Source organism: Monodelphis domestica, chromosome 4 (genome assembly GCF_027887165.1).
Source record: "Monodelphis domestica isolate mMonDom1 chromosome 4, mMonDom1.pri, whole genome shotgun sequence".
NCBI lineage: Eukaryota > Metazoa > Chordata > Mammalia > Didelphimorphia > Didelphidae > Monodelphis > Monodelphis domestica.
The window spans coordinates 346,314,597-346,327,075 of NC_077230.1; the positions used below are offsets into that span (position 1 = coordinate 346,314,597).

General features: G+C 38.6%; 1 protein-coding gene across 6 annotated transcripts in view; it reads left to right on the top strand.

The window, feature by feature from the left end:
- The window catches only part of C2CD3 (C2 domain containing 3 centriole elongation regulator), a 176,429-nt gene that overhangs the window by 147,954 nt on the left and 15,996 nt on the right, over positions 1-12,479 (top strand). For all 6 annotated transcript variants that reach the window (XM_007490990.3, XM_007490993.3, XM_056794986.1 and 3 more), the window contains 5 exons: positions 1,217-1,422; positions 1,947-2,068; positions 5,208-5,369; positions 9,687-9,901; positions 11,306-12,281. In XM_007490990.3, coding sequence (XP_007491052.2) covers positions 1,217-1,422; positions 1,947-2,068; positions 5,208-5,369; positions 9,687-9,901; positions 11,306-12,281 — 1,681 coding nt within the window. The remainder of the gene's footprint in view (positions 1-1,216; positions 1,423-1,946; positions 2,069-5,207; positions 5,370-9,686; positions 9,902-11,305; positions 12,282-12,479) is intronic.

Below are 12,479 nucleotides of genomic sequence, written 5' to 3' on the forward strand. Positions count from 1 at the left end.
AAAATGTCAGATTGGTTAGAGACATTAGAACATAGACTGTCAGAGCTAGAAGCCATCTTCAAAGTCATCTAAGCCAAGGGTTCTGAACATAGCCTCTAGAACTTGGATTTTTTAAATGTATGTCAGGGCCAAATTAATAGCATTTATTAGACAACCCCTGCCTCAAGGAACTTACATTATAATGAAGATAAGAACTAAAAAGTGGCCATGGGAGCATGGAATGGTGGTGAAGTCCAGAGACTCAAAAGCAGAGAGAAAAGAAAGGTGGTTGTCCTGGGCCCTTCCTCAAAATAGAGATTCCATGAGGAACTTGCCAATAGAAGAGGTCTATAGGCTACAGAGTCCAAGGAGGATTCTTGGGTGGGAAGGGGTAGAGTAAAGAAATAAGTTCCAGAGTGAGAAGGGAGCTGGTACATGGTCACAGAGTCTAAAATAGCACCAGGAGAAGAATGGTTTTTAACCCTATGATTTTTATTTTAAGCATTTAACAACACTGATAAGGGATCCATGACACATACAAAAAAATTAAATATTCCTGATATGCTCCAGCCACCTCAGTTTACAGAAAAGAAGCCTGAGACTAAGGAATATAAGGGATTAACTTATATAAACCATGGCAAAACAGAAACAGAATTCATGTCTTAAGACTTCAATTTCAGCATTCTTCCTACTATGTATTTCTTCACAACCACATTGTGAAGAAAATGGGGCCAGGATGATAATCCTCATCTTTTAGAATAAGAAACTTAAAGCGTGAATTGGTTAGTAGCAGAACAGGGATTGGTTTCCTTCTAACATAGAATAGTAGAGCTGGAAAGGACTTCCAGTCTTTCTGTAGCTTGTGTCTTTGGCAGTAATTTTTCAGAGGTGACCACTTACAGGATAACTGAACAACTTTCTGAAATTGCCTCCAGGGAGTTGACTGACAAAAGTCATTTGGACTCAGGATAGGTCTGCCAGAAGAACTGATATTTGGGTGTACACTCTGGATTTGTTTTCAGGGAACTCAAAAAACTCAGGGTATTTTCCTTTTTTTTTCTACTAAACAGAAAGAAGGTTGATAATAGGAATAGAAGTCTAGTTGCCCCAGTTCTCATTTTGAGTCTATCTTCCATCCTTTGAAGTCCTTGAACTTCCTTACTTGAAACCTCTATCACTCTTATTGACCATATTTCACCTACCCATATTACCACTCTCCTCTCTTTTTCTATCATAGAAGTGGAACGAGTGATCGGATTTGCCTCTGTGGACCTCTCACCTCTTCTCTCTGGCTTCCAGTTTGTTTGTGGCTGGTACAACATTGCAGACTTCAGTGGGCAATGCCAAGGGCAGATTAAAGTTGCTATATCCCCCCTGGAAAGCATCATTCATCTCAAAGAAGAAAGGCTAGCAAGGCATAGGGCCAAAGTCTCTGGCTTATCCGTACGTACCCTGTTTCCTCACACAACCATTAATGATACTTTCTGATTGTGGTCTCTGCCACATGTCCTTTAGGGAAGAGGGAATATATATCAATTTTTAGAATTGAACCCTCTGAAGCAATCAGACAGTTAACCAAGAATTCATTAGGTACCTTCTTAGCATTCTTCCCTCCTCCAAAATGGATCTTTCCCTCAAGGGGGTTCTATTTATAGAATCTCCAAATCTCAAATCTGAAAGAGATCTTAGAATATGGAAGGTTAGAGCTTATACCTTAGAAATCACCTGGTCAAGATATCTTATCCAATTTCTCATTTCCCTGAGAGCTACCTGTGGCCCTGAGAGGTCAGATAATTACATAGGATTACAGAGCTTTATGACCAGTTCTACCTTGGAGAGTTGGAGGGAATATCAAAGGAAGCCAAATTGATCATATCAGGTTGGGAAGATGACTATGACACATGAAAAAAATAGACTGTCTGTTTTTATAAAGAGAGTTTCATTTTAGTTCTCCTTTTTTTTAGCAGATTCCAAAGTATAGTCCATTTTCTTTCTCTACTGCTGCATTTCCCAATTACATAGGAAGATATACCCTGGATCAACCAGCCCAAGGTTGTTCAAAAGATATTGATATGTCTTCTCCTAGGAGGTGAGTGATACGTATTAACAAGGCTTATGAAAGAAAAGTGTGAGAACTTGCATTTATTCTCTGTCATTTCTTCATGAAAAGAAAAATCTGGAGATGGTAACTGTCCATTACAATCCTGTGGTCTTAGGAATAAAGGGCCATGTAAATTTGGAGTCCTACACAAATTGCAAACTTTCCTAACTATAGAATTCAACATTTCAGGCCAAAGACTGCCCTCTTTCCTATCTGTTCCTGTATTTAGCTCCACATATAAAAATAGTCAGCAGCTGTGTTTTAAATACATCTCATAACCTTTCCCCTCCAAACACCCAGGCATCAAGCCAATTTATTGAAAATCAATGCATTTAGACACTTAGTCAGTTTTACCCAGTAAAAAAAGTAGGAGGCCACATTCAGTCCATTATATCAGCAGCTCAGGCATAGGCCATCTACATTTCTTTTCGGTCATTTTCCACTCTCCTCCAGATAGGCACAATTTTTCACAAAAACAATGTCAACTAGAAAGAATCTTAGGATATAGAATGTCAAAGCTCCAATGACTTTAGAAGTAAGAATATTAAGGCTAGAAGGAAACTTAGAACATAAACTACCACAATTGGAAGGGACCATACTGTATGAAATGTCTTAGAAAGGATCTTGGAGATTGTTTAGTATTACTTCCTTTTACAGATAAGAAAACAGGCTCCTGGGGGCAGCTGGGTGGCTCAGTGGATTGAGAGACAGACCTAGAGATGGGAGGTCCTAGGTTCAAATTTGGCCTCAGTCACTTCCCAGCTGTGTGACCCTGGACAAGTCACTTAACCCCCATTGCCTAGCCCTTACCTACCACTCTTCTGCCTTGGAGCCAATACACATTATTGACTCTTAAGACAGAAGGTAAGGGTTTAAAAAGAAAAAAAAAAAAGAAAACAGGCTCCAAGAAAAATAATTTGTTCAAGATCACAAAGCTAGTTAATGAGGATATAATAATAACTCATATTTCACATTTTTCAAAACAGTCTGATGGGATAAGAAGTAGAAATAATTGCATCAATGCCATATTATGATAAGGAGACTAAAATCAGAGAAGCTGCTGGCCTGGAGTAAAGAAGACCTGACTTCAAATATGGCCTCCAGACACTTTAATGACTTTGTGGCCCTGGGAAAGTCATATAACCTCTGTTTGCCTGAATTCACTGGAAAATCAAACAGCAAATCACTTCAGTATCTTTACCAGTAAAACTTCATGGGTAGTGTTGGTATGCTATGATCCACAGGGTCACAAAGAGCAAAATACAACTGAATGACTCAACAGCATTTCCATATAAGACAAAAAACTGTAAACTGAAATAATTTTTATGAACATAATTTAATGAATAACAGAATTAAGCTCATTTGCAGCTAAACTCAGAGATTTATGGTAATTTGAATATCTAGAACAAGTGACCCATTATTAAGACCTCTCTATTATATACCTGTCTTCTCTGACACCCCTGTTTTTTTGCTTTCACCTCTTTGCATTTGTCTGTGTATCTCTGTGTGTGTTTCCTTTTACCTGTTTGTAATTGACATATATAGTGAGACAACACAAAGAAATGGAAGGAATGCTGGATTTAACATCTTTTAGTACTTCTTCCATAACATGCCTTCAATTGAAAATTGACTGAACAAAATATGATTTGTAAATGGGATGGAATATTGGGCCATAAGAAATTATGAAAGGGATGGTTTCAGAGAAACCTGGAAAAGCTTACATGAACTGGTACAAAGTGATGTGAGCAGAGCCAAGAGAACAGTTTATACAATAAGAGCAATGTTGTACAAACAAACCATTTTGAAGGCCTTAATTCTGATCAATACAATGACCTGCCATAGTACTAAAGAATCAGTTGTGAAACATTCTCCCCACCTCCTGACCAAAAGGGTAGATTCGCACTGTGAAATTTATTTTGCTTGACTGCACAAAGGTTTTGTTTTTCTTTTTTTCTCAATGGGAAGGGGAAGGAAATTTTTTATGAAGGTTATTGATGCATATTTTTAAAATGCACTAAAGAAGACAGAAGGGATAATAGACAAAATAGGAAAGTTTTTAAAGCAACATGGTGAACATACTATATACTTTAAAAGAAAGAAAAAAAGCAAAATGTACATAACAGAGTCACAGTTTTACTTGCTGCAGATATTTTTACTAAATTTGACCTTTTTCTTTTTATACTGGTTTTATTGTACAGAATGTATTTGTTCAGACCCTGACCTCTTCTGCTGGTGTTTTTCAGTTCAGAAGAGGGAGAGGAGTGAACTAAAAGACCTCTTAGCATCTTGTTCAACTCCCAGAATTATACAGTGGAGGAGACTGAGACACATAGAGGCTAACTTGCTAAGGGGTCACTCTGAAGTAGAAGTCGCAAAGTATCAATTAGAAACCAATTCTTCTGGCTGAATCCAGGGTTGCTTCTTTATCTCATCACATCACACTGTTCTACAAGCTCCTCTTGGGGCTTGTTCAGATTCTGGTATCCTAGTCATACTCTTTTACATCCTGTAGTTCGTTCATCTTCTAACTGTTAAAGAAGTACAGATAGCAGGCAAACTGTTCCTACCACCAGAGGGATTGAAATGGTATGGAAGAGTTTTTCAAGTTGCATTTCATTGCATTAAGGAGATGATGCTTTTTTAATAATTATTTATCATTTGTTTTTTAATTGTTTATAAATTGTTCACATTATTTTCCTACTTATTAATTAGAAAATAATTTTTACTTTGAATATTTGTATTTCTTTATAAAATTTAAATGGCAAGTTTTTATCGACTTTACTTGCTACAAACATTTTTCCTAGTCTGTTGGTTTTTTTCATGCTGGTTAATTATTTTTTTGTAAAGAATTATTTTTTATGTAGTCAAATTTATCCATGTTGCTTCCTGTAATTTTTTCTATTTAAGAATTAAGAATTTTATTCTCCTATCATAGTTGAGCTAACTTATGTCATTATGCTAATTATTATTAATATAGTATTCCTTTTCTTCCAATTTTTAGTTTTTTTGTGAAAAATCTATTTTTATTATTGTACCATCTAGTTAGCTATACACATTTTATGCTTGCCAACAAAATGGTTTTTCCCAAAAGAAATACTTATTGATATGTTCTTTTTTTTTTTTCCAGAAGTGGACCTTTGAGAAGCCAAGCATCTCGTCATGAAGAGCACATGCAGAATGTTCGCCGATTTCATGAATCTTTGCAGCAAGCTGAAGGGATTATTCAGAATGATAGCCAAAGGGACTCACTAGCTTTTTCATCTCGTAACTCACTCCTGTCCTCTCTCAGGTGAGGATTTCTTTAAAAAATTATCTGGGATATTTTTTTTTTTGTCATCCTAATCCTGGGTTTACCCCACTCCCCCCAAGGAAATCACAACAAAAAGAAAGGCCCTGAGTTCACCAGAATATTTTAGCATCATTTGGTAGTAAAGAATTGAAGACAAAAAGGATGTCCATCAATTAATGATTGGTGGAACAAATTGTGGCATATCTGAGGTTAATGATATATTATTATGAGGTAAAATCTCAGCATGAAATATTAATAATAATGATGATAATAACAGTAATAAATACCTTAAATTTACTATAGCACACTAGGTCATAAGTCACTTCCATATACATTATCAGGTGTTGATCCTAATATTTTTATTTTATAGATTTATTTATTTGTTGAAAAAACAGACTTAAAGAGGTTAAATTCTTGTCTCAGGGTCATTTAGCTAGTTAATGATGGTGCCAACTGACCTGACTTTTTTCACTATACCAACAATGACTCAAATAACGGAAAAGGTAACATTCTGGGATTCTTTCCAGGCCCACAGTACTGGGATTTGATACTATGGGACAGATTCTCCCTTTGAACCCTGGGAGTACACAGTGTAGCTCATAGTTATTGCCCTTTGGTAGCCATAAGCCCAGAAGGTCTATGTATACCTGTGCCTATGATGAGGGGCACATCACTGAACTGGGGCAGTGATTGAATCCCTCTGTGAAGGGAAGAGATTGACCATGGTCAACTCCAAGAGACCTTCAAATTCCTTTGTCTGTGAAGCAGAAAACATAAGATGCTGTATTCAAGTGCCTGATGGGGTTCTTCTGCTTCCAAATCAGGAACTGATCAGGAGTCCGGAAATCAGGAACAACTGTGGAAAGATATCCCTGGAGTTGAACCTTGAAGAATAGAGCAAGATTTAGACTTAGTCAGGAGAGTGGTGTTGAAACATTCTAGATTTACGGAACGACTTTGGGGGATGGGGAGAGCTATGAGCAGAGCAGATACATGGGAATGGGGACGTCCAGAAGACAATCTCAGCTAGGATCAAAGTCTCTTGTTGAAGGTTCATTTACTCAATACATCTGTCAAGGCTAGTTTTTTGTTTTTGTTTTTTTAAAGCCTCAACTTCTGACTTAGAATCAATACTGTGTGTTGGTTCCAAGGCAAAAGAGCAGCAAGGGCTGGGCAATGGGGGTTAAGTGACTTGCCCAGGGTCACACAGTTAGGAAGTGTCTGAGGCCAGATTTGAAACTGGGACCTCCCATTTCTAGGACTGGCTCTCAATGCACTGAACCACCCAGCTGCCCCCCAAAGCTAGTTTTTGTAGAGTCTTTCCACTGGCTCAGCTCAGTCATCATTCATTAAATTCCTACTGCGTGCAGAGAGCCCCATGAGGGGAAAGACACAGAGTTTGGATAAAATATAGTTTCTAACTTCCTGGAGCTCTCACAATCCAGTAGGTAATGATGACCACAATGATGATAGCTAATATTATATAGTGCTTTATAATCTTAAGTACATAGGCTTTTCTCTGTATTGTCTCATTTTAAAACTTCATTGCACCTTTTTGAGCTATGCAGATACTATTATCCCCATTTTGCAAATAATGAAATACATATGCAAAGGTTAAATGTCTTGTCCATAACCACACAACTAATAAGTATCAGACCTGAGAATTTAACTTGTTCTTCTGCTGACTCCAAATCTAGCCATCTTTACATTATCCCAAGCCACCTTTAAACATGTGAGATTAAAAATGGTTGAGGTCTTAAACTGTAGTGATTAAAATAGTGGAAGATATAAATTGTGATAGATATGAGAGGGTGAGTAAATTTGACCGCAGAAATATGTTTCACTACAGTGTCTTCGGTTTTAAAATCAAATATAAGGTGGTCACCAGGGAAATATTCCCAATTATTCAAATACCCAAGTCGATTGGGTTTTAGAGAGATTTTAATTAACAATACAATGAGTAATCAAAGAAAGAGAGAGAGAGAGTAAGAAAGGAATAAGAATTGGCCTCAAGCCAATATGGCCTAGACCTGAGTCTTAAAAGAGAAATCAGTCAGTTTTTTAACACTCACCATAAGGTCTGACTAAACAAGGATACTAGTGACACCAGGCCAGCATCCTTCCTCAAAGAGTCTTCCAGCCAGAGATTGTTTCAAAGGGCCTCTCTCTCAAGAGCCTCCAGAGCTCCTACCCCAGAGGGACAGAGCCCCTCAGAGGAGCTCCTCAAGGAGCTCTCCTCCAGAATGAGAGTCAGAAATCGAGATCCCTGAATGAGATCCAAGCTCTTATTTTTAAGGGCAAAATTTCCTCTGTCACCTCCCCTAAGTCCTTACATCTACCAATCACTATAGATGTTTCTAAAGGACCGCCCATTTTGAATTCACAGCTGAGTAGTTTTAATCTCTTTAGTAAGTCAGAAAAAAAGCTGCGGTGTGGACAAATTTCATTAAGAAAAAACCTCTGAATAAGTTATCACCCTTTTAGGTTTAAGTAGTTTACAAGTTGCCCCACCTTTATAGGTACTTAGTATCCCATTGTATCAATTCTAAAACAGTCATGACTCAAAGAACTTCCTGTCCCTTCCATAAGCATGGATCAAAGTACTTTCATTGCTTAGCAAGCAGTTTTCTGTCCTAAAGCAGTCTTAAATAGGGTGGAGCAGGGACACTCCCATAGCTAGGAGCCTCCACACTCAAGTAGAGTTCTCACCATCTGCTAGGGAATTTTTTTAAGTAGAAGATTCCCCAATGGGGGAAACCCCTAACATTCATAAGTCTGAGAAATTTTGAGGTTTACAAACAAGAAGCATACATAAATAATTAACAGTACACGGTATTATATGTAATATATAGTATCAAACATTAAGTGTATCTAAGTGGTAAAAACTGCTTTGTAATGGTCTTTATGGATGGACTGGGATATATGGGGGTGTTCAGGGAAGGACTAACACCCTCTAGTATGAGGACTTACTGAACCCCTTTCAGGGCTGCTCATATACTTTTGGTATCCCTCTGCTACCCAGCTTTCATCTGTGGCTCCAAGAACCTTAGCTTGCACAGCAGCCATACCCTCATAAAACCCTCTCAGCAGGTAGGCTAAACCAGATTGAGGGTAACTGAGAGTAACACAGACCTATCAGTGAGTTAGGGGGGTGTCTACCCCATGCATGTGAAGACTTCCCATGACAGAATAGGTGGATGAGATAATTTGTTCCAACAGCCATGAAGGCCACCAAAAGAGTTACTACGGAGTGCTTGAGCTTGGTTAGATATCAGAGATGCCAAGGGCATCTACTGCATCCTGAGCCATCAGCAGTCATCTTGACTTTTGTCCTGACATTGGACTTCAGTGACTGTGGAAGAAAGTGAGGCTATTGACTTTGTACAACTCTTCCTCCCTTAAATTCAGTTTATATCAAGTCAAAAGACATCACCCATGATGTCATCCTGATCCTCTTTTTAGTACAAAGGACAACACATATTGATGGACTAATTAGGGAAGGCTTCTTTAGAAGTCCTGACATTTGACTAGGACTTTTTTTTTTTAAACCTTTACCTTCCATCTTGGAATCAATACTGTGTATTGGTTCCAAGGCAGAAGAGTGGTAAGGGCTAGGCAATGGGGGTTAAGTGACTTGCCCAGGGTCACACAGCTGGGAAGTGTCTGAGGCCAGATTTGAATCCAGGACCTCCCATCTCTAGGCCTGGCTCTCAATCCACTGAGCTACCCAGCTGTCCCCTTGACTAGGACTTTAAATGGTGCATAGATTAGGAATTTTTACTTTTTCCTATGAACATAACTGAATGAAAAGTATTTATTAAGTGCTTATTATATCAAATATATATATATATATATATTCCTAATTCTGGAGATACAAATAGAAAAGTAGGACAGCCCAGCTCTTGAGCTCACATTCAATAAAACTATTAATTGGTGGCCTTCTTACATAAGAAGGGGATGACCGAAGCAATTAATCTTTTGATATTTGTAGGATATAACATAGTGGACAAGACTGGAACTGGGGAGACTCACTAGAATATATATAAGCCTAGGCAGGGTGAAAACCTTAGGAATGAAGAACAATCAATGAGTAGAAGTTGCACCGGGGAACTTTCTGCCAATTCAAACTAGCTCCCTCATAAGGTAATAAGCTTCCCATTTCTTTAGATCTTTGAAGTATAGGCTGGATAGCCACTTCTTTGGAATGTAAATGCAATTCCTGTTCAGGCATAGGTTGAGCTAAATGATATGAGATCCCTTCCAACTATGAGATTAGAAGATGTAGTGCCTCTTTCTCATTTTTCTTTCTTTTTATAGGAAAAACTTAAATGAACTGGATCAGATTCAGAGGTACTTCAGCCAGAAGTTAACTAAGTCTTACCCTCAGCTCACCTTCAGCCTCTCAGCCCAGCCACAGCAGGACAGCGGAGATAATCGTCAGGAAGCTGAGACAGGGAGTCCAAACTTAGGGAGCCATCACATTTTAGAAAAATCAAATGACTTGGTATCTCAAGTCAGCGCCCTGATTACCGGTAAGAAGCTAATGGCCGTCAAGGTGATTTTAATGTTTCTGAGACAAGCCCATCTGCTTGGGAGGGAAAGAGAAAAGGAAAAAAATTATAAGGAACAGTGGAGATCCAAGTATCCAGATATTTGCAATTTAACTTTCCTTCCTCTAGGAGAACTAAGTCATGAGGTAAAGCACAGTAGTTCAGTGGAAAGAATACTGGACATGGAGTGTGAGGGCCTGGGTAATAATATCCTCAGATTTTCATTTGGAAAGGAGCTTTGAGCTCATCTACTTTAACCCCCATCCATTTACAGGTAAGGAAAATGAGACTAAAAGAGAGTTACCCAGGATCACAAAGGTAAAAAGTAGAAGAACCAGGATTTCCACCTAGGTCCTAAAATTACAAAATGTCAGCATTGGAAAGAATGTTTATGAAAAGAAATTCCCTCTCCACCATCTGACACATATAGTTTATAATCCTATTGAGTTTGAATCCAAAGTTGGCTTTATGATGAGAGGTATTCTGAACTGGGACTTGGAGGTCTTTTCCATAAATTACTCAATGACAAAGATAAAAAACATCACTTTTTAAAAGAAAGAAATGAGCACTATAGTTATTATAGTGTAAAAGACATTTTGAAAAGCAGCTGGATTGCTCAGTAGGTTGAGAGCCAGGCCTAGAGACAGGAGGTCCTAGGTTCAAATCTGGCCTCAGACACTTCCCAGCTGTGTGACCCTGGGCAAGTCACTTAACCCCCCATTGCCTAGCCCTTACCACTCTTCTACCTTGGAACCAATACACAGTATTGATTCTAAGACAGGAGGTAAGGGTTTGGGGTTTGTTTGTTTTTTTTAAACACTTTGGCATGCATTATTTCACTGTGGCCTGACCACAGATTTTTGAGGTAGGTACTATAGGTTTTACTCAACCCAATTTCACAGAGAATAAATCTGAAGTTTAGAGAAGCCAGGTCTTTTGCTCAATGACAGCTCGCTGCTAATAAAGGGCAAGAACTAAACTTCTAGCTGACCTCTGCACCCATAGTATAAAAATAGATGAAAACTTGTTCCTTTGATACTAGTATGCCAAAGGACTAGAAAATGTTTCTGGTTTGAATAGTTCTTTGGTTCATGGTGTTCACTAGCCTCTAACATTTGTTCTGACTATTTGAAGTAGTGACTAGCTTTGGTAACTCATTGGTAGCTTTGCAAAATAATCATTGTAAGGATTGCATAGAGAGTACTAGAATTTGGGGATGGAAGGAACCTTAGAGATCATTGGTCCAACTCCTACTTTTACAGATGAGGAAGCAGGCACAAGGAGGTCAAAGTGACCTGCCCAGAAATCATATAGATAGGGAGTGAAAGAGCCAGAATTCAAACTCAGGTCTTCTGATGCCATTTTTTAATTTGTCTTGCTCTTCAGGTCTGCAAACTCTAACCAAAGATACTCCATCATTGTCGAGTATTCATCAAATGGAGAGTCAAAATCTTAAAGGCAAAGCTCTCCATGGAGACCATAAAGTAGAGAATGATGAAGAGAGAAATGCTTTACTCCAGGACCAACTCTCCTCTTTCCCTCTTAAAATACCACCACCTGAAAAGAAAATATTAGGTGAATTCCTAGATCAAGAAGCAACAGAAAATAGTCTTCCCTTGATCTTGGAAGTGGTTGAGATTGAAAAGGATTCTGAGGTGGCTCAAACCTTGGAAGTAGTTGATATTGAAAAGGATTCTGAGGTGGCTCAAACCTCCAGTGATGATGACTTTGAAGAAGATGTTATAGAACCCAGAACCCTCAACGAAATTACAACCATGACAGATAAGACTAGCCCTTGGTCTAGTATTACGTCAGAAGAAAATGTGGCAGTTGACCATCTTCTGAAAGAAGTGAAGAAAGATGACCTCTCTATCTCAACTTCCAAACACTCCCCCAGAAAAGACCAGAGTGATGAGAGTAAATCCCACCTCAGTACACAGCAGGACATCTGCTTGTATCCACCCGATAGGACCCAGGCTTGCCTCACTCCTACAGCAGAAACAGATAGTGTCTATGGAATGGGTGTAGATATGGGTAAATATCACAAGAACTCTAAGACAACAGGCCTATCTCAAATAGGAGATACTAGCAAAGGCACAATATTCTCTCTGGTCCTCGAAACTTCACAACAAGAGAATCTAGAGTCTGAGTCAAGTTACTCCTCAGACACTGGAGAATTTGCTCTTCATCAAGCTAATTCAGTTCTCCAAACTGGAACATCCTGTTTAGATGAGAACCATGGAAACAAAGACATCAGTCATAGCAAGAAACTGCCTACAAAGTTGTCATCTTGCAGAAGGAGTGAAAAGCCTGAAGTCCTTTTGACAGAATCAGAGAAATCCCCAAAGCAGAACCTCTCACTGTATCCTTTTGACGTCTTGCAAGTAACTTCTCCTTTTAACTGACCCTCAAATTTACCTATGGCAGGGGTTCTGTCCTGACCCCTTGGGCAGTCTAGGAAAGCCTGTGGATCCCTTCTCATATCTCAGAATCATGTTTTACATGCTTTGGATAAGATGCATGAGATTATAAAGGAAACCAACTTTATTGAAATAATAAT